We start from the raw sequence: 21,946 nt of genomic DNA, 5'->3' as shown, positions 1-21,946 counted from the left end.
ATTGTGAGATGTAGCTACTTCTCAGTTCTGGTGAGGACTGGCTAACCATCTCAGCTGAACAGATTTAAAAGCAGAAAGGGGTCCTCCAAGGGGGTCTCTCATCTCTCTCAGTGTTTCTCTCAGTGTCTCTTTCTCTCTCATTCCTGAGGGTTAAAAAGAAATCTGAAGAGCCAAGAGTTATGGGCAGGCAATACCTTGAGAAGGGGTAGGCACAGGATGGGATGCTTCAGGCCAGAGACAAGGGATGACCTCAGCGGACTGCTGTCTTCGGTGAGTTGATTTGCCAAATGCCGAGAGATCTATAGAGACATTCCTGAAGACTCAATCGCTTGCCCATGATTCCAATCCTGTCCCTCATATACCTCCAACTAACCAGGACTCTCAGTCCCCTGCTAGCCATTCTTCCCCAGGTTCACCAGGAACCTCAGACCCCATTCTATTCCAAGTCTTCATGGCCAACAGAGAACCAGACGTCAAGGCCTAGTTAAGTCCCACTGTAAGTAGGTACAGAGGAGAGTGTTGCCAGCCAAAAGGGAGATAGGAAAACTGAATCCTGAGCCTCTGACAAAGCACCACTGGTGGCTTCAGATCAGCTATCCCACCACATGGGCAGTTTGTCACTGAGCTCTCTAATCAGCTGGCCAAGGGCTCTGGGATTTTGGGTTACACCATGTTCTACAAGTGACCCAAACCCAGTAGGAGCATCTGTTTCTGGAAGTACTGAGTAAAGAGAGGCATAAAAGCTTGTCTTTCTGCCTTTCTGAGAAGTTGGGGCCTGCCACCCCAACAGGGATGACAACAGGCAACAGGGATGACAGGCAACAAAAACTGTAGCTCAGACCTGCTCCTTGGCTTCCCAACAGCCAGGCAGCCCCACAGGAGCAGTGCATATGGCTGCCAGCGCCAAGGAAATGGCTCCAGGCAGATCCTCACTCTGCTCCCGCAGTGGCTGACTCACTTGGGGGGCTCCTGTGGAGAAAGGCAAAGAATGCAGGGAGAGGTCTGGTGGTTTCTCGCAGATTCTCCATTCATTCTCTCAGTTCACAGTTATTTATTTAACACTCATGAAACATCAGGCACTACTCTAGGCAATGGCAGGAGAAAGAGCAGAGCCGGATCTAATCGACAAGTAAGTCAAAGAGAACCTTGCCTCCCAGCTCTGGTTACCTGGCGGGGTGTGGAACAGGAGCTGTGGAACTGTCAAGCCATGAAGGAGTCCGTCCAGCACAGCCCGCTGCGTCATCAGGAGGCTAGAGTAGAAGGCTTTGGAGATGGCCTGGCTGTTCCCATCCATGGCTTCACACAGAACAGTAAAGCACTAAGGAAGACAAAGACAAAGTGATAAAGGCAGGGTTAACATTAGAAAGAAAACTGACTGGGCTTAGGGTAAGGAGCAAGAGTTCCCAGAGAATGTGAGAAAAGAGGGACCACCTGGTGAATTCTAACTATTCCTTGCACAGAAAATGCATTATAACTGCCTTCATGCTTCAAGGACAGGAATTTTAGGTGTCAGTCCTTCTATTCTGATCAGCTGCTCCCCAGATGATGTTTCTCAAAGTGTGATCTGTAGACCCTGAGTTCAAGAATTCCTGGAGATTTATGGGTTCTTCCCAACCCAGTCCTACTGATTCAGAATTTCAAGAGGTAGAATATTTATTCCAAACTCCCCATGCTACACTACACAATGACATAGGAGAAGTGCTGACCAATAATGTGAATCACTGCTGGCCAGAATTTAGGTTAGACAATAAAAGCTTCCTGACCAGAAAGAGTGAAGGATGTTAAAATGGGCTCTCAGACTAGAAGAGATTGAATGGACCAAGAGCTAGAGGCAGGACTGTAGCCCAGCTCTGTGTTCCCAATTGCCAGTTTGAATAATGACGAATTGTTTGCTTCCTTGCACATGTTCCAATCTGTCTCCTCTGAGATACATCAGAGAACTCAGCTGTTTTCTCATTCAGTCCTCCCTTCCCATCCCTCACCTCCAGAGTCCAGGGGAGAGAACTCACATAGGTTACTTGCCTGTAGGACAAACAAGGTTGGGAAATACTAGCTGATCTCTAAGTCTCTTCAGGAAGAAATATTTCTATTTGTGGTTCCCTAAAATAGGCCACACAGCTTGATGCCTCTGGGACTTAATATATGTTGCTCTTTTTGCCTGGAATGTACTCCCAACTTTCCTGCCTCAACCACCTGGCAAACTTCTATGCATTCTTCAAATCCTAGCAGAGATGATTTCCTTCTCCCAGACTCCTCTACAACCCTCCAAGAAGCATTAGTCTTCTTCAGTGGTGCTTCTATATTTTATACAAAGTTCTAATGTAGTTTTAACACTGTTGTCCTTGATCACATTTCTCCTCTTAAACTAGCCCTGGTCCCTTGAAAATAGGGACTCTCTCTTACTTAAATGGCTTTTGGCACATAGTTGGCATTCAACAAACATTGGTTGTATGACCTTGACCTAATCTTTTCTGATAGTCATCAGAAAGAGAATGAGAGAAATACAGGAAAGACAGAGAGAGAAATCTGGAAGGGGACACAGATTACCACAAGGCTGTCCCTCCGCAGAGTCTGCTCGGAGTCATCTGGCTGGGTTAGTAGTTTCCCCAACATGTCCAGAAAGAGGTTGGCGGCCTCCTGAAATACCTGTAGGCTGGGAAAAAAATGAGTCCGTGGTTTCTTCTCATCTCTCTACTAAAAGCCCACATGTGGTAAAAGGGTCAGTTCAGGGCAGGTAGGAGAATCTCTGCAAGGGAACAGATCAGAATGCTCTCTCCCTTTTCCCCTTCAAACGCACACACAGTCTCACATACACACCTCCAAGCCACCTCTTTGTCATTTTCTCTAGCTTATTCACGCCTTAACCCTTCCATTTAGTGTATGGTGACTGCTAACCCTTAGAACCCGAAATTGTTTGAGTAAACTTGGAGGTGTCTTGGAGGACTAAGAGGACTAGCTGGACTTTGAGAGGTCCCTCAGCTGATCCCTAAACCTTTCATAAATTATAGCTTCTCCTAACTTAGCCTCTTCCTGATGTGAAGGGGAAGAAACAGGGATAAAATTTGAAGCCAAACTGTCCAACAGAGCAAAACTGCCTCTCATCCCACCTGTCACCTGTCTGGCTCCTCTCCAGATTGAAGGTGCAGGCAAAGTAGGCCTGAATCACAGCCATCAGGTCCCGTAAGAAGGTCCCATACCAATATTGCTGCCAGGGAAGAGGACAGAGAATAAGGGCAATGTAGGGGATGGAAACAAAGATAAAGTAAAAACAGTGTCAGATATCCAATCAGACTGACCAAACAGAAAGGGACAGAAGGAAGGGAGCATTTGGACAGAGAGAAAGGAGATCTAGAGGTAACAAAGTGGCAGCCAATGGGCTGTAAATAGCCTGAACATGTACCTTGTTTGTCCTGAACAGCATGTTGGAGTTTAGGAGGTTCTATTTTTCAAAATAGCTCAAATTCTTTTCTAAATTCCTTTAAAACATTCAAGATTAACACTCATCAGCAGAGTGCAGCTTCCAGCTGCCTGAGCCTAGACCCTGTTAAACCTTTCTGTATTCCGCCTCTCAGCTCAGCTGCGGCAGGACTCAGCATGGGGATGCGCACACTGAGTCTCAACCCAAGCTATTCTGCTTATCATCTCCGTGGCTGCTGGCAAGGTACTGCCTGTGTGAGTCAGTTAACCTCTGGATTTCAATACCCTGCTCTAGAAAACCAGGTCAATAAAGCCTAGGATTTTACATTTCAAAACACAGTGCTGTAAATATTGGGAAACTGCACATAAAAATCTGGATTTGTAGCTTCTCTTAGAAAACTGGAGGATCTGGCAACACTGGGCCTGTATTCCCACTTAGCAACAGTGAGCTGGTGCTGAGCGAAGGATGCCCCGTTCCGACAGGGCATGAGAGCTCCAGTTTCTCACCTTCCCACTACTCACATAGTCATGTATAGACTACTTCACTGATTGACATTATCTACCTGGTCTTGAAAGGGATGAGGATTTACAATTCATAATCTGCTAACTAGAGAGGAAGAAAACAAAATAAAAGGCACTTGGGCCAAGTACAGATGGAGTTTTAGAGACAAGAAATCCGAAGAGAAGAAATTCCAGTAAGTTTTTAGAGGCTCCTGGTGAAGTGCTTACCTGCTGGAGACTGTTGCTCTCCTGGCTGTGTCTGAGCAGGCTGAGCAGCAGTCCAGGGAGCCCTGCCTCACGGCAGAAGGAATACAAGGGAACAGAGTCACTGCAGCTGGACAGAAGACTGCTCAGGACCCGGAGCGCAGGAAGGATGCGGGAAGCACCCTCTAGTACGCCTTTCAGGATCTGGGTAACCCGAGAGAAAGAGACAGGAATCAATATTAAGAGAGATAGAAGGAGAGTTACAGATTACCATGTATTCCCAAGGAGATGAAATATCCTCAGTTCTTACTTTGGGAATCTAAAACCCAGAGATGGAGAACAGAGATAGAGGGGGAATGTACCAGGGAAGGGGAACGTAGATGGCCAGTCACCTGATTTAGAGTCCTCCTCCCAAGGGGCAGGGGACCTCTCTTTAGGATCTCAGTCAGACCCAGTGACATTCCCAACTGCTCCCTCCCTTCTCCAGCCCTTCACCTTAAAAAAGAAAGAAAACACAAACCCACTGCTGAAAATTAAAAACAATGGACACAAAACAAAGTTGTTCAACTCCAGATAGACAAAACAATAGTATTCAACTTGAGATCTAGGGTTGACAAATCATGACCCACAGGCCAAGTACAATATACCACTTATTTCTATACAGCCTGCAAGCTAAGGACAGCATTATATTTTTAAATGGTTATTATCTTTAAAAAGAAGAAAAATATTTACATTGAGTGCTTTACAATATGCCATTCACTGTTCTAAATCTTTTCACTTATTTATTCACTGAATCTTTACAACAACCCTATGGAGTAAATACCATTACCCATTTTATAGATGAGGAGACTGAAGCTTCTAGATTGGGCAAGTAAGTAGTCAATAATCATACAGGGTAGCTCAGCTGGAATTCCAACTCAGGAAGTCTTATTCTGGAGGCAGAGTTGTTAACCTCCTTCCCCACTGAAAAGTTATCCTACACAAGGAGGACATGTAAGGGCCAAAAGAGAGGTACGGAGTGCCAAGGCAATTCAATGGGGAAAGGAGAGTCTTTTCAACAAATGGTGCTGAGGTGATTCTATATCCACATGCAAAAAGATGAACTTAAATCCCTATCTCACTTAATATCCTTAAGGGATACATACAAAATACATCCCTTTTGTACATAAACAAAAGTTAGCTCAAAGTGGGTCAGGACCTAAATGTCTAGAAAACTTTTAGAAAAAAATAGGAGAAAATCTTCAAGGCTTTGGATTTAGAAAAGATTTCTTAGATACAACACCAAAAGCATAATCTACAAAGGAAAAAAATGGTAACTGGACTTCAAAATTCAAAACCTTTGTGTTTCAAAAGACACTCTTATGAGAATAAAAAGACAGATTACATAGACTTGAGAAAATATTTGCAAATCACATATTGATAAAGGTCTTCTATCCAGAGTACTCAGATAACTCTTACAATTCCAATTTTAAAATGAGTGAAAGAAATGGCCAATAAGCACATGAAAAAATGCTCAATATTAGTCATTAACAAAATGCAAAGTAAAATAGCAATGAGATACTATTTCACACTCACTAGAATGACTATACTTAAAACAATGGACAATAATACATGTCAGCAAGGACATGGAGAAATGAGGAGCTTCACACACTGCTGGTGAGAATGTAGAATGATGCAGCCACTCTGGAAAAGGGTTCAGCAGTTTCTTAAAATCTTAAACATAAATTTATTATTTGACCCAGCAATTCCCCTCCTACGTATACACCCAAGAGAAATGAAAACATATGTCACTCAAAGGCTTTCATGTGAATGTTCAAAGCAGCATCAATCATAAAAGCCAAAAAGTAGAAACAACCCAAACATCCATCAACTAGCGAATGGATAAACAAAATGTGATATATCCACACAATGGAAGACTAGTCAGCGATAAAAAGGAATGAAGTATTGAGACATGCTACAACATGAATGAACCTCAAAAACATACTAAGAGAAAGGAGCCAGACATAAAGACTGTACATTGTATGATCCCATTTACATGAAATGTCCAGAAAAGGCAAATCTATGAGACAGAAAGTAGATTAGTGGTCGCCTGGTACTGGGGTGGGAATGATAATTAACTATAAATAATTATGAGCAATCTTACTGGGGTGATTAAAATGTTCTAAAACTGAATATTGGTGATGGTTTCACAACTTGGTAAGTTTACTAGAAATCATTTTTTTAACTTAAAAGAAAAAAAGGGAAAGAGATGCAGGTGACATATTTCAATGAGCCCCCAAGAAGGAAAATCACTGTGTTTCAGAGAAGTAAGGAAAGGCTTTGTGGGAGAGAACACTAATCATAAATGGCAATTAAGCAAAATGTTATCCCCTAAAAAAGAATCTCATTCTCTCAATAGCATACCTGCATATAAAAATAATGAATACTTAAATTGTTACATTTGTATTTTTTATTTTATCAATAAAAACTTTGGTGAAACGTGTTTTCTCTCATTATAGAAATACTTACATAATATCCTCCATTTTTTGCCTCTTGGCCCTCCATGCCTAAAATATTTACCATAGGAACATTTGCTGATCCCTGCTCTAGAATGTTTTTCCCTTCAGAAAGAGAAACCCAAAGTCTGCAATTTGTGTTACTATAAAGGTGGTTAGCAAATCTCATTCAATTAAATAGATGCAATGAAAGAGAACTGGAAAGGTACAAGCTTTCTCTTTCTCCTCTGTCAGTCAATGTTTTTTAATACCTTGTCTGTGAAAATCGTCTCCAATCCTACCCACGGATCCTTCTGCCCATTACCTGCCCTCCAGCCTCATGCAGCTGACTCTGGATCCGCTGGCAGAAGTCAGGATTGCACAACAGGGTTAGAGGGGCCTTCAGCTGGATGGGTGCGGGCTCAGTGGCCTCCAGCAGGTGTTGCCACTCATCATCACTGTCTGGCTCCTGAGGTATCAAGGAGTGAAAGAGGTCAGGAGGAGTGTGTCAGGTCCAAGGGGAATAGCTCCCAACCTGGGGTATCCTAAAGTAACTGCAAGAAGCCAGTGACTCCTTTGGCATAGATGTATTTTTTTCAGCCACCAGTTTAAAAAGGTATAGCTCGCATTATGTGAGGGGTCTTGAAAAGTCTCTTGGAGAACACTGCTATGTGTGCATAAAGAGATACCTAGGAAGATGTCTGTTGCATGGTTAATACAATAACAAAAAAAATGGAATAACAAATAATAATAAAAAATTGGAAATACCATAAAGCCAGTCTGCAATGGAATAATAAATCTTGGCACATCCATATTAGGAAATACCATGAAGTCATTAAAAAGATCGCAATACTGAGGATGCATCACTTATGTAGTTTCCACCCAAAATGCATAACTTGAATCCAATTATGAGGAAATATCAGTCTGAGGAACATTCAACAAAACAACCAACCTGTGCATCTCAAAGCTGTCAATCATGAAAGACAAAGAAAGAGTAGGAACTGTTCCAGATTAAAGGAGACTAATGAAGTGTAACAACTAAAGGCAATGTGTTATACTGGGCTGGATTGTGGACCACGGAGAAAAATGTTTTTTTATTATAAAGAACATTACTGGAGCAACTGGAAAAATCTGAATGTGGACTATAGACTAAGTAACAGAATTATATCAGTGTTACATTTCTGACTATAACTATAACATGGCAGTGCGAATGCCTCAGTCACCTTCCTCTTAGCAAATATACACTAAAGTATTTGGTGATAAAGAAGCAGGTCTGCAACTTATCCTAAAATGATTGAGAAAGATGATGTGTCCATACATAGAGAAAGAAAATCATAAAGCAAATGTGGCAAAATTTTAACAAGTGGTAAATCTGGGTGAAAGGGTATATAGAAATTCTTCATGCTAGTCTCACAATTATTTTTTAAGTCTGAATTCTTCTCAAAATAAAAAGTTAAAACCCTAAACACAAAAGACTGTAGTAGAACTACATGTTCAGATGTAGAAAGAGCCTTAAAACAGATCATATGGTAAGCATGAGGCAAAACAGTACATGTGGGGTGGCTCAGTAATGTAAAAATAGCCCAGCTATATATTCTGTGTGCACATACACATATGTGTAAAAGTATAGAACGTTCAGGAGACAGACACCTCTGGGGCCGAGATAAGGCTCAAGAGAGACTTTCCTTTCTTGTTTATATATTACAATTTCTGACAAATGAATGTTCAGGTACTATGCATTTAAAATCTATAAGTTATGGATATATGTATGTATATGCATGACTGGGACATTGTGCTATACACTAGAAATTGACACATTGTAATTGATTGTACTTCAATTAAAAATAAATAAAATAAGATAAAATCTGTAAGTTAATAATAAGAAAGCAATTTTTAAACACAAGGGGAGCTCATACTTGGAGGGTTGCAAATCACTGTTATGGAAAACATCTATCAAGACCCAACATTCCATGGCAGGGACAAAGCCAAGAGGAGACCCCAGGGCTCACCTCATTTTCCAGGTCCACTGCGTCAAGACTCCGCCGGCCCACCACCTCTGGCCTCAGCTCTGGGAGTGCTTGCTCACAGTCCTGGATAATCCAGTTTTCCCTGCCAGAGAACACGAGGAGCAGGATGAGTTCTAGTCCTGGAGGCTTAGGGTTCATTACCGTGTCCCTCCCTCTAGGCCCAGGATAGGAAAGAAAAATAAGCCATATTGGATTGATTAGAGGAGACTTCCTTCTGGGATATGGCCAGGACAGGGTATGTCCACTACACACACATCTCTGACTGCCCTCCCACTTTACCTTCCAAATCTACCTTAGTGGTTTTCACCTGTGACTCTCAGCTCAAATAATCTTCCCTTTTGCATGGAGATGATTCTTTCCCTTTCAGTTAATATACAACTGAGGCATAAAGAAAAGAAAGTCCCCATTTCCTGATTAATCAGGAAAGTATCTCAAATTAGAAGAACCCAGGACTCAGACTCCCAAGGCCCTGTCCATATTTAGGCAGTGGTGAGTGACATGGACCATGTTATATTTGCTTTGGCTAAAGTCAACAACCTGTAAGACGCCTCACCCTATAAATCTTTGGCTATACCCTCCTTACCGAGGTGCAGGGGGAGCCTCCCCAGCCCCCCACTCAGCCCAGCTGCTCTTCATTTCTGAGGTCAAGATCCCAGCCAAGAGGCCCGGTTTCTGAGGAGTGGTCTTTGGTCTGGGCAGAGGAGATGTGCCAGAAGCCACCTTGTTGGTCCCATCCTCTTGCTCAAGGGGAGGTCCTGTGTTCTGCTGTTTCTGTAGGAAATGAGCAGGAGACACCGAGTCAGAACTCTTTGGTTGCCATAAGGCAGTATGACTCCTTTTTGTGGCCCTTCCCCAATCCTAGAAAGTCACCCTCCTTCTCCAACTCCCCCAGTCACTAGCCTGATTATGTCACACACTGTCCCCTGTCCCACACACCTTCTGCTTGGCCTCCTCTGCCATGCGTTTACAGGCTTGACGCAAGATGCGAGATCGATTGCCCTTGGGGGCCAGCCGATGTGCCTGTTGGTCCTTTAGGACTTGAAGTTCTGGGGGAAGGCGACTGGTGAATGGGGTACCCAAATCTGGGCCTCCTGGCTCAGTTAATACTGCAGGGAGAGAAGAGGGGGAAGACATGATCATACTGGAGCCATGCCACCATTGCCATTTGGCCAGAGACAACTTCAGTGTCTCCAGGCTTCTGTGGAAGGGGACCCTACTGACAAAGTGACAAAGAGGGAGGGGGGTTGCAAGGGAAATGGCAAGGGTCATGCAAAGGCCTAGGAAGAAAATTCAAGCTGGTGGCGTAAAGAATACACGTTGGATCCCAATATTGGTGTTAACTGGATAGCGTACTAGGGAAGCACAAGAGCCCAGGAACCCTTAGGACTCACTGGTGACACGACCAGCAATAAAGGGGTGATGTAAGAGGTCTGGCCAGGAGAGACGCTGCTGGGGATCCTTGGTGAGCAGTCCCTGCAGGAAGTTCTGTGGAGAGAAAGGACACCCCATCAGCCTGCACTTCTCTACAGACTCCTCTAACTCATCAGAACCGGCAAACCAAGACTCCTGAGTCCATTCTTTCAGTAGACTAGCTGGTCTTGATCAAATCCTCTCTAATCCTATCTTAGGCCTCATTTCCCGGGCCAAAATCATGGACAGATCTCACTGCCTCACTTCCAGGGGAGCCCCAATTCCTGTCCATGGCCCAGGACATTTTAGAACCCCAGAAGTAAAACCAGAAATCTCAATGTCACCAGTACGTGAAGAAGTAAGAAAAAACTAAGAAAGAGGGATGTCACCTTCACAATCATTTTCAGAAAGCAAACATTCATGGGAGTCCCAAACTGCTCACTTTGCCCTCCCTTTGACTGTGGTTTGTTTGCGCTGGGTAGGAACAAATGCATTTATAATTAAAAGCACACTCATATGCACAAGTCATTGTGTAAAGACAGGTTTGGGAGCACTCAAAAACAAATCTTTCAGCAAGTCTTCAGATGGTGGAGGGGTAGGGAGACTGTATCTAAAAAGAGTACATCTGTTATGAGGTATCTTTGGGGACATTCTCAGCTGGGCCTGAAATAGGAATAGAAGGTACTAGTAGATTAATTAGGACCACTGTTCTAAAACAAGGTGATTAGCACATTATGGCTCTTGCTGGAGATACCTGCATATCTGCCCTAAGGAAGAAAGAATATCCTTTGTATAGCATCCACTTAAGTTTCTTCTGTTACATTCTTTTTGATAATTATTTGGGCCTCTCTCAACTAAATAGGTTAGGGAGAAACTTGTCCCTTTTCATCTTGGACAAAGGAAAGCTATAATGAGATTTCACTGTGGGAGAAGGTTGCATTTAAATTTTACTGAAGGCCCAAATCTTGCCCTAGAAAAGAAATAAAAAGGGTCTTTTTCCTCCCTTACTCCCTCCTGCTGAGACTTAGCTGCAATTAGCAGGCACCACCTCAATCCTCTGTCCCCAATCACTGAGCTAGTTTGTATACCTGAAGAGTCCTTCTTTCAGGAAGAGGACTGACAGCTGTGTTGGCAAATCTAGAAATCATATGGACACTGCATTAGACAGGAAATGAGTAGACAGAGATACATATGTAAAGGGACCAGTATCTCTCTGGTGTCTTGAAATTACCTTTCCATTGTGATCAAGATAAGCCTGGCCCAAGGAGGGGCTGTTACTCCCAAGTTTGGCAGACTTTAGAACACCCTTCCAGAACATGCCCCTGGAGTAAAAAAGCAAGGCAGCTTGCCCCAGCTCCTGCATTAATTCAGAAACTACAAGTACAGCCCTAGCTCCGGAAAAAATTGTGAAAAAGGGAATGGGGCAGAGGAAGACAGGTTTCTGATGCAAAAGTAACCCTTCAATATTCAGTACCTTGAAGCAAGGACTAATGGTGGGGGGCCAGCGCACAGGGTCCTTGAGAATGAGGCTGATCAGCTGAAAGATGCTTGTGGTATAGAAGGGAGGGGTGCCTACTGCCAACTCATACAGTATGCAGCCCACAGACCAGAGGTCTGCAGTGTGGTCGTATGGTCGTTCTTCCACCAGCTCTGGAGACATGTAGAGTGGTGTGCCTTTAATGGATGTCAGCACCATCGTGTTGGTACTCATAGCCCGGGCAAATCTGCATGACATGATGGAGTGGAAATGGAAAGAGAGAAATATTCAATAAAAACTAGACCTAGTTGCTGCTATCATTGTATGAAATACCCCCAACCCAAACAGAGAGAGCACCTTCCAAAAGACCCAGCATAAATTCCAGTCTCCAGCCTAGGTTCTAAAATGAGGCCCAAGGAAGTCAAGCATATGGTCTAAGACTCTCTACAGAACTGGAAGTAGAGACGGAAGGTCAAGCTCCTCACCCAAAGTCACAGAGCTTGATGCCACCACCCTTGGCAAGGAGGATGTTCTGAGGCTTCATGTCTCGGTGAAGGATGCGGTGGGAGTGCAGATAATAGAGGGCAGACACCAACTGGGCAGCAATGGCCTGAACCTAGGGGTCAAACAGTCAGGTAGGAGGAGGAAAGGAGAGGTCAGAGGAAGGAGCCTGATAATGAGCCCAAGACTCTGCTCTGCTACTATTGCTGATGTGACCTTCTCTTCCTTGTCTTTCTTCCACAGCTTCACATCATACCTTCTTTAATTCTTGCTCCCCTATTCACTCATCCTTTCACTTGTTCATTCATTTATTCATTCATTCATTCATTCAAGGAAAAGGTAATGAGTCTCACTTACTAGCTGCATGACCACAGGCCAACAATCTTGTGCCTGTCAGATTCATCAACTGTCTGTAAGGTGTCAATAATGATACCACTTACAGGATTATTGTGAGGATTAAATGAGTTAAAGCACGTAAAGTAATGTAATGCTCAGAATGGTGCCTGGCACTTAATAAACATTCAATATACATTAGCTGTTATTTAATACGACAAAGTCCCTTTTGTAAGAGAAGTAGTCAGGCAAACAAACAAGACAAAACAAATAAGATTATGACTTACAAATAATGATGAGTGCTCAGAAGAAAACAGAATGCTGTTACAGGAAGTCCTGAGAAAAGCCTACTTGCTAGAGTACAGAAAAATCTCTAGAATGAGTATGCCTGAATGTGTTCAACCAAGTCCCAATGCTAACCACTGTGTCTTGGTGGTGAATGCTGCTTTAACCACAGCCCTTATTCCTTCCTGCCTTTCTGGTACCATCACATTGGCCCTTCTTCCCTAAAAGTGCCTAATGTTAACAACAACATTTATAATAGCTAACTATATTGAACACTGCATGTTAAGTATTCTTTTAAAAAACACTTTACATAAATTAACTCACTAATTCTCACAATAGCCTTATGAGGTAGAAATTATTATTATTTTCACTTTAAAATGAGGACACTGAACAGAGAGAGGTTAAAGTAGCTTGTCCAAGAAGATTCAGCTAGAAAGTAGCAGATCCAGCCTTTGTACTCAAAGATTTGGGTTCCAGCATCCACAGACTGTACTGTCACGTCATTCTGGTTCTATACACATCTAGACTCATATTTCACTCAGGAGTTTTCAAAATGGACATTCTCAGTGCCCTCAGCTTACCTTACCAGTCCTTAATCTGAGGAGAGGCCAGGTATGGGAGAAATTTGAGCCAGGAAACATACCTGGTCTTCAGGAAGTTTTCCATCATCTTCTAGGATCTGAAATAGCTCTCCCTCAGCATAGTCTGTCACCACCACCACCTGCAGGGAGAAGGCAATGGTACTGATTTATGCAGATTTATGCATTTTGAGGCTGGGAAATTCCTGAGACCCTTCTTCTTGGGGAGAGGTGACCCCAAACTGCAGTGCACCTCTTTGTCAGTCTCGAAGCTGTCAAGCATATGCACAATGTTGGGATGCCACAGACCCCGCATGATTTCAATCTCTCGTTGCAGATTCCTCAGCTCCTTCTCTGAGCGTCCCAATTTTGGAATGAACTTCAGGGCCACCACCTGTCAGTGGTAAGATGAAGAGTCAAGGTCTAACCACACTACTGAAACATTAGCCTCAGAGCTCCAGAACTCAGACTTTAAGCTGTTTGAGCAATTCTCATTATATCTGCTAGTCTCCTACTCCACTTATCCCCCTGGCACCCAGGCTTTATCCAGGCTTCCCCTACCTCTCGCCCTAGGAGGAAACAGCCTCTGCCAGACAGATACCTTTGGTGGACTCTGGGAGAGGTGTTCTGATCTGGATAAAGAACTCAAGATTTGTGGGAGAGTATAGCTCAGTGGTAGAGTGCATGCTTAGCATGCATGAGGTTCTAGGTTCAATCCTCAGTACCTCCATCAAAATAAATAAATAAATAAATACATCGAATTACCTCCCTCTCATGCAAAAAATAAACAAACAAAAGCCAAAAAAAAAAAAAGAACTCAAGATTTAAGGGATTTAGGGGAAAGGGAAGGATGGAAAAATGAAGAGGGAAGAATAGAGTTCAAGTCGTTTATGACTTATTGCCTGGTATGATAGAGACCAATAATAAAAATAATAATAATTTGTTGTTTACTAGGTGCCAGGCATTGTACTAAGTGATTCAGTGTGACATTACACTTAATTATCAAACCCCATGAATCAGATACTGTTTTAATTTTCATTCTATAGATGAGGAACCTGAGACATAGAGAGGTTGAGTAATCTGTCCATAGTTCTAAGGTGAGAAAGCGGTGGAGCTGGGATGTGAACCCAAGTAATCCAACTTCAGAACGCACACTCCATAAAAAGTATGAGGAGTCAGTGTCTTAGAAATACAGGTCAGTATTCTGGTCCCATTCTCCACTGGAATTGAGGGTGTGGAATCCCACCCAAGAAATATCCCTCTTTTTTCACCACCTGAGCACTGTATTTTCTTCGACCCTTGTACACCCTCCCAAAAGAGCCTTCTCCAATCATCTCCAACACGTGGTACTTTTCCATGATAGAGATTTTAGGATCCCTCAGAAGGAAGAAGGTAGAGATGATGGTGAAGGGCTACAGCTCCAGGGACAGTTCCACACATCTGGGAGGCCTGGTTCGGGCATGGAAGAAAGATTTAATGTTAGCCATCTTGCCTTTTCCTCTTTTTCATAACAATCCAGGACTCATAAACAAGGTAGGGTGGAGTGGATGGAGAGATGAGATCCTGGAGCAGAGCGCCTCATGTAGTTCTCCCTCCTTTTCTCCTCCTGCCCCCCAGCCCAACTTGGTTACCGCCCAACTTGGTTACCACCCAACTCCGTGTTCCCCGTATCCTTCCACCCAGCCACGCCCATCGGATCACTGCCCACTTCACTCAGCTTCTCCCCTCCACCCCGCCCTCTCCACCCAGCTTCGCCTACCCGACCCCGCCCACCTCCAACCCAGCCTCGCTCACAGACCCCACCCCTTCCAGCCTCCTCAAAGTTCCTGACATTACCAACATCCTCAGCACCCCCGCCCACACGCTCTGCCCTCGCGCTTAGCAGACAGGAGCCCCTCTCTCACCCCCAGTCTAGGAGCTCCCAGCTCCTCAGGCCGCGGGGCGCCAACGCTGGCCTTCAGCCCCGCCCCTTCTAGCTGCCTGCGTACTTTGCCTGACTTACCATTCTTCTCCACCCCCAACTGCGTGTCTCTTTAGACTCCCATTGTTACCCATTTTACTCTCTAGAACTGGTCGGAGGTCCGGAGGACAAAGGCGTTCAGGCGTGTGGAAGAGACGGTGGATAGCCCATAGACACTTCCTAGGGCACATCCGAACCGTCCCTTGGCCATCAGGACCGTCTAAGGACCCGGAGTCTGCGGTTGCCTAGAAACGGCCGCTAGCCATCCTCCTGGGCTTAACCTACCGCCTCCGACTTCCCCGAGAGTATTTCCGGTTCCGGCTGTGGGCTGCAGAAGACATGGCGGCATCTGCGTCGGCAACTGCAGGGGAAGAGGACTGGTAACTTTGGGGACCTGGGCTTTGGCTGACCGACTGGATCCGGTCCGGGCTACTAGCAGCTGCAGGGAACTGTCCGTATGGCGGGCGTGTAGGGCGGGACGAGGGATGAGGGATGGCAGAGACGCTGACATTTCACCCTAAAAGAGTTCTGGACTGGGGAGCGGGTGGGTGGAGGGGCGCTGATCTGACCGAAAGGAGACCGCATCTGCGCCGGCCTGGCCAGTTCGGGCCACGCCTTATCTAGTTAGATCTCGTCTCCTCCGGCTTTATCGTGTCCCATTCTCTCCTTCCGAGGTAGATTTGCTCAGGGTCCCGGCGGATGTCTGCTTATCAGTTCTCTTCCCCTCTCCCTTTTACTTCCCGGAATCGATGTCCTCCAGTTCCCGTCCCCCTTTCCCCTTGGATCAGTCTGTTTCCGTTGAGGCTTTTCTCAACCTTCCCCCTCCCCGACAGCATTAATGAGGACTGTTGTCTGAATAGCTTTACATCTCACAAAAAGCTCTCCTAGTCCTTCTCTCAAGCATTCTTAACAAGAGATCAGAACCTGGAAGGACTCTAGGATTTGGAAATAGATAAATGTGGGTTCACTTAATATTTTATTAGCTGTGATGCTGACCAGGCCACATAGCTTCTGTGTGTCAGTGTCAGCTGTAAAAAAAAAAAAAGTGGGTGTGGCAACTACCTCATAGAATAGTTGAGAGGATTACAGATGGATTTGTAACATACATAAGCCTCCTTTTCATTAATAACTCTGAGGTGTAGGTACCTGCAGAGACTAGGTAAGGCCTGAAGAGGTAAAATGATTTGTCAAAAGGTACATATGATTAGGAATCCAAGTTGTCTGACTCTAAATCTCATGTTCTTAGTATCAGGACATTCTACAATCCCACCCATCCCCCCACCATTTTTTGTCACCACCTTATCACCATCCCATCTCTCATATCCAGGGCCGAAGTCACAGGTTGGGTGGGTGAAGTATTGAAGGGCCTCATGTGACAGCTATACCTCAGTGTTCCTTTGGTTCAGGGAGCCTAACCAGTGCTGGCCTTTACTGAGACCATCCAGACTTGTGGTTTTCAACCTGTTCAGGGGGACTTTAAGATTCAGAGGAGACACTTTGCGCTGTGGAGAGGGCGTGATTGCACAGCTAGCCCGTGGTGCTCCAGACTCTGACGCTTATGTCAACCAGAACTCCCCTGTTATCTTTGTGATCTATTTTATATTTTGAGGTGTCTGCCTAAGACTTAAAGTTTTGAGAACCACTATATATAATCTGTATATATATGTGCGTCATGCTAGGGCAGCCTTGCTCCTGGTGAAGAAGGGACAGTATAACTATGAGAAAGCAAACCAAGCATGTAGCTTTCCGTGTATTTGGGTAGACCTGTGGACTCAAGACAGTCACTCATCTTCCATGTCATTACAGCTACTGCTTCTGTGATTAAACGTGTGTCCTCTGATTTATATCAGGACCACTGGATCCTGACTTGGACAGGCTGATCTAGATCAACCAGACAGCAAGGGTCAGAAATACATCAGATATTGACTACATCCTTCCTGCTTTTCTTTTAAGGGAGAAGGTTAAACAAATAGGAAAAAAGATATAAACTAGGTACTATGGCTAAAATACTATAAACAAATTAGATTTCATCACTATAACCCTGGAGAGTAGGTGGTATTATCTATATATGATGGACAAGGTAATTCAGGCTTATAGATATAAGTAAGTACTCAGATCACATAGCTGGTAAGTGATTGGTACCTATTACTGAATCTGAGGCTAATGGTTCTACCACTACAACACAGCCTTTATACCACACATAGATCTGTTCTGTTCAGATTGGTATCTCCTTTGAGAAGGTTTACTGTGCCTGGTATTGGCAGTGTGTATACACACTGGGATCCACAAATGGTGGTATAGGGAAAGTCAGGAGTGATATTGGTAAACTTAATGCTAATCAATGAACATCATATTTCTGGATCAGAGAGATGACCACTAAGGAACAGCTAACAGTGCAATGAAACTTATACAGGGTGTCAGGAAACCTAGCTCTAGACCCGTTTCTGCCCCTGTTAATCCCTGAGATTTGGGCTAGTCATTTTCATCCTCTTGGGAATCCATTTTCTCATCTGATGGCAGAAATGATCTCTAAAGTTCTTGAGTCCCATGCTTCCTCCCTGGCCACTTGACTACTTAAGGAAACACGTGTCCCTCATTTTTATGGAGATTAGCAAGAGAACACACTCAGGCAGAATGCCATTTTTCTGCAAAGCCTTACTAGGCTTTAATAGGGAGAGCTAAAATGGTGAGTCAATCTCCCCCTTCTCTCTAGGGTCCTTCCTTCGGAAGTTGAAGTGTTAGAGTCTATCTATCTGGATGAACTACAAGTGGTTAAAGGAAATGGCAGGTACGTATTCACCTAGAGGTGGGCGGGAGTCCCCTTAGTAATAAGAGAATACCATGCAGTATCTGTGAGCCTTGATTTAGAGATAATATTTCTGTCATGTAGACAGAATTATTCCTTTAATTTCCCCAAAAGAAAGAGTCCAATACTTACTTCATCTGCTCGCTTGACTGTCTCACCCCCACCCTCCCCAGCCCTCAAGTCCCCGCCCAGTCACATCCCAGGTCTCCACTCCATCCACCTGCAGATCGTCACCATGGGAGATCTGCATCACCCTGCACCCTGCCACTGCAGAAGACCAGGATTCACAGTATGTCTGCTTCACTCTGGTGCTTCAGGTCCCAGCACAGGTGAGGCCTCTACTTCATGGCAGAGGAAGAGGAGAGGCCTTGGAGTACAGTGCTTCACAGTAACTTGATTATTTTCTCCCTCTAGTATCCATATGAGGTGCCAGAGATCTCTATCCGTAACCCCCGAGGACTCTCAGATGAACAGATCCACAAGTAAGTAAGGCTGGTCAGAGCAGGGAGTACTTGGGATACAGCTCAGTGAGGTGAGGGAAGGGGGCAGGCCTGATGTATGCTTTGTGCTTTTCCTCCAGGATCTCACAGGCACTGAGCCACGTGGCTAAGGCTGGGCTGGGTACTGCCATGCTCTATGAACTCATCGAGGTAAGAGGTGTGCTAGCCTGGGGAAATGTCCTTCCCTTCCAGCTAGAGCAGTTTCTCCCAAGGGAGGCTATGAGCCTAGAATCTTAAATATATCTGGAGACATTCATTTAGTTCTTTTTCGGGTAAGGCCTAAACTGATCCAGAAAGATGAGACTTTCTTATGTTTCAAAAATCTCCCCAAAAGACCATTCTGTAGCTTCTCCAAGTTGCCTGTTCCAGCATCTTGACAGAAAATTACTTTTCCTCCTTAACGTGGATCTGTCTTGCTTCAGTTTGAGTGCATTTCTTGTTCTCTCGGCTCTGGCAACTGAAAGTAGCAAGAGATACGGATCTTGCCTAGAGGGTCTAGCCATAAATGAACATTTAAAGACTAGTCTGCCATTGGAGCTGGCTAGAAAAGGTCATGGTTCTTTTACTCAAAGAGTTTCTAGCCTAGTGAAGGAAACAACCCACATGAAACAACACCTAGAGCTACAGGTTCATGTACATAGATGACTTTTTTGTTTTGAGATCACAAACACAAATAGTCTTGTTTTTCCATTGAGTTTTCAAGAAAAATGTTCAGAAAAGGTCAAAGGTGGATGGCCTGGAGTCTGAGGGGGCATAGACCACTGTAGCACTCCTGAGTCAGGCCTCCATGATGCAGCTTTGAACTTCGTGGAATTCCAGAGTATTAGCTATTCCAACAGCAGCACAAATGCATATTTCATAGCTCAACCTGATGCCTTTTGAATTCTCTGTCCGTTTGGGGTGTCCATGCCTTCACTTCCTTTCTAATAGGTGACTCCAGAACAGGCTCATTGGGGAGGTGATACTCAAAAGAGGGTTAACCAAGAAAGGCCTCCCAAAACGTTTCAATTGAACTTTTTTTTCTCATTTAAGGTATATTTTCATCTCCAAGATGTATTAAAGGTGACTTACTGAGTCAAAAAACAATTAAATTGGATTTTGCAGCTGGACAGATTTGGGGGGAGGGCAGAGATGTGGAGGAGGAAAGATTCCAAGCCAAGGAAGCATCACCAAGACAGAAATACATGAACACAAGGCAAACTGGCTCAGTGGGAGACTGGCCAGCCAGTCACTCCTGGGAGTAATAGACAAGTTTTGCTCACAGTTCTGGCCCATGCATCCCTGTTTGATCAGTGTCCTCTCTCCGCTCAGAAAGGGAAGGAGATTCTCACAGATAACAATATCCCCCATGGTCAGTGCGTCATCTGCCTCTATGGTTTCCAGGTGAGTTTCCCTCCTGGGACCTGGGGTCTGCTTGGGACGGGCAGTGGAGGGCTCGGGAGAGAGCTTTGACTTAGTGCACTCCCTCTAGGAGAAGGAGGCCTTTACCAAAACACCCTGTTACCACTATTTCCACTGCCACTGCCTGGCTCGGTACATCCAGCACATGGAGCACGAGCTGCAGGCTCAAGGACGGGAGCAGGAACAGGAACGGCAGCATGCTGCAGCCAAACAGGTCAACCCGCGGCCCCTGCTCACTTGACACCACCAATTCTCAGCCTCTTCCTTCCCTCCAGCCCAGTGCCTTCTTAGCCTTTCCAGGCTCATATTACCTTTGAGACTAATGAAGGCTTACCTCTGTCCCTTATAAAGGGCATCCTTATATACATGTAATCTTATTGCATGCGGTTTCAGAAGGTTCCAGATCTCTCGCTAGGCAGCCCCTACTCTGTCCCACCTCACTGCTGAACAAGTGTGCCTGTGCCCTTCCGTCCCAGCCCTCTGCAGATGTGGCTGGCCGACTGCGTTAGACAGCTGGCGAGCACGGGGCTGGGAAGCAGAGGTGTGATATCTCCTCTCTTTTCAGAAGGCTGTTGGTGTGCAGTGTCCAGTGTGCAGAGAACCCCTCGTGTATGATCTTGCCTCACTGAAAGCAGCCCCTGAACCCCAACAGCCCATGGTGAGGGAACTCTCTGCTAGTCTGAGCCAAGAATAATGTTATTTTCAAGGAGGGAGGAATGGCATCTTGTCTGCCTTGAATGGGATCTCTGGAATTGGGCTCAAGCTGCCTAGGCCATCTCTGCAGAGCTACGGCCCCCACTGGGAGCCCAGAGCTTTGCTCAGCAGTCCAAATCTAAAGGATAAAACCAAGAACCTTGTGCAGATCTCTTGAGGCAGTCCTGGAAGGGCAGGAGTTTCGAGTCTGCCTTCTCCTCTTTATTTACTCCCTGCCATTCTGCTCCCTTCTCTCCAGGAGCTGTACCAGCCTGATGCAGAGAGCTTGCGCCAGCAAGAAGAACGCAAAAGGCTCTACCAGAGACAGCAGGAGAGAGGGGGCATCATTGACCTTGAGGCTGAGCGTAACCGGTACTTCATCAGCCTCCAGCAGGTGAGGGAAGGGTTTCCTTCTTCTCCCCTAATGACATCAACCTTCCTACCAACACCCCTCTGCCCTGGCCCTCAGGTGAGCTTTGTTCTACCGCGGGGAGGTGATAGGCTGATGGCGTTTGGCTCAGACAGTGGTGAGGGGCCTGCAGTTCCTGGTTTGAGGAGCTGCATCTCCTTCACTGCATCTGCTCACTTCTTTCTAGCCTCCTGCCCCTTTGGAACCTGAGTCAGCTGTGGATGCCTCTAGAGGATCCCACCCACCCGGTGCCCTTGCCACAGAACCACCCACCTCATCAGCTGCTCAAACCACCCTGTCGGCTCCTCTGCCTGTGGCCTCCCAGTACACATGTGAGAAGATTCCAGGGGCTGGGCCAAATCAGCAAAAGCTGGGCGAGACCCAGAAAGCTATGTTAGATCCCCCCCGGGCCAGTCGAGGCCCCTGGAGACAGCCCGAACGGAAGCACCTAAAGGGAGGGGAGTGCAATGCCCTCAAAGGCACCAGTGACACCCAGGAACTGCCACCTCCTGAGGGGCCCCTCAAGGAGCCCATGGACCTAAAGCCAGAGCCTCGTAATCAAGGGGTTGAGGGTCTTCCCCAAGAGAAGGGGCCTGGCAACTGGCAGGGTCCCCCACCCCGCAGGACTCGGGACTGTGCCCGCTGGGAGCGCGCCAAGGGTCGGACACCAGCTTCTTCCTACCCCCGCCTGCCTCGGGGTCGAGGAGCCTACCGGCCTGGTACTCGAAGGGAGCCCCTGAGCCTCGAATCTGAGGATGGTTCCTAGCAGTACCATGGGGGGACAGGGAAGGGGGGGTGGAGCGGGCAATAAAGAGATTTGGCCTTGTTTGGCTTTCCTTACTGAATAGTGCCTAACCTGTGAAGTATGGCTTTCTTTCTAAAGTCCTAGCAAAACTGGAGGATGGCAGAGCAGCCCCCACTTTGCTCTCAAGTGTGTTCTCCCAAGAGATTTGGGTCTAGGTAAAGAGGG

At 45.6% G+C, this 21,946-nt stretch overlaps 2 protein-coding genes across 8 annotated transcripts in view; one reads left to right on the top strand and one right to left on the bottom strand.

Annotated features, from left to right (window-relative positions):
• STK36 (serine/threonine kinase 36) overlaps window positions 1-15,430 on the bottom strand; it is a 21,734-nt gene extending 6,304 nt beyond the window's left edge. For 2 of the 6 annotated variants that reach the window (XM_006207250.4, XM_072961660.1), the window contains exons 1-17: window positions 15,210-15,300; window positions 14,482-14,656; window positions 13,461-13,601; window positions 13,273-13,350; window positions 11,996-12,126; window positions 11,508-11,757; window positions 10,015-10,108; window positions 9,560-9,729; window positions 9,207-9,394; window positions 8,606-8,705; window positions 6,922-7,065; window positions 4,147-4,326; window positions 3,108-3,205; window positions 2,548-2,653; window positions 1,168-1,318; window positions 842-969; window positions 195-299 (exon numbers count right to left, since the gene is read on the bottom strand). In XM_006207250.4, coding sequence (XP_006207312.1) covers window positions 195-299; window positions 842-969; window positions 1,168-1,318; window positions 2,548-2,653; window positions 3,108-3,205; window positions 4,147-4,326; window positions 6,922-7,065; window positions 8,606-8,705; window positions 9,207-9,394; window positions 9,560-9,729; window positions 10,015-10,108; window positions 11,508-11,757; window positions 11,996-12,126; window positions 13,273-13,350; window positions 13,461-13,601; window positions 14,482-14,565 — 2,148 coding nt within the window. In that variant the 5' untranslated portion in view covers window positions 14,566-14,656; window positions 15,210-15,300. Of the gene's footprint in view, window positions 1-194; window positions 300-841; window positions 970-1,167; window positions 1,319-2,547; window positions 2,654-3,107; window positions 3,206-4,146; window positions 4,327-6,921; window positions 7,066-8,605; window positions 8,706-9,206; window positions 9,395-9,559; window positions 9,730-10,014; window positions 10,109-11,507; window positions 11,758-11,995; window positions 12,127-13,272; window positions 13,351-13,460; window positions 13,602-14,481; window positions 14,657-14,699; window positions 14,845-15,043; window positions 15,064-15,111; window positions 15,173-15,209 lie in introns of those variants that run through there. The other 4 variants (XM_031678000.2, XM_031677999.2, XM_072961659.1 and 1 more) reach the window with 4 other exon arrangements.
• RNF25 (ring finger protein 25) lies at window positions 15,384-21,821 on the top strand. 2 transcript variants are annotated; one of them, XM_006207252.3, is made up of 10 exons: window positions 15,384-15,547; window positions 17,881-17,955; window positions 18,200-18,302; window positions 18,388-18,455; window positions 18,554-18,623; window positions 19,785-19,856; window positions 19,945-20,088; window positions 20,443-20,532; window positions 20,827-20,961; window positions 21,164-21,821. In XM_006207252.3, the coding sequence occupies exons 1-10, from the start codon at window positions 15,507-15,509 to the stop codon at window positions 21,740-21,742; spliced, it is 1,377 nt and encodes a 458-aa protein (XP_006207314.1). In that variant the 5' UTR covers window positions 15,384-15,506; the 3' UTR covers window positions 21,743-21,821. The 2 variants fall into 2 exon arrangements, with proteins under 2 accessions (XP_006207314.1, XP_006207313.1); XM_006207251.4 differs by having other exon boundaries at window positions 20,440-20,532.
• The last annotated feature ends 125 nt before the right edge of the window (window positions 21,822-21,946 follow it).

Source organism: Vicugna pacos, chromosome 5 (assembly GCF_048564905.1).
Source record: "Vicugna pacos chromosome 5, VicPac4, whole genome shotgun sequence".
NCBI classification, from domain to species: domain Eukaryota; kingdom Metazoa; phylum Chordata; class Mammalia; order Artiodactyla; family Camelidae; genus Vicugna; species Vicugna pacos.
The sequence above is the reverse complement of the archived record's forward strand: the minus strand, read 5'-3'. Positions and strand labels throughout refer to the sequence as shown.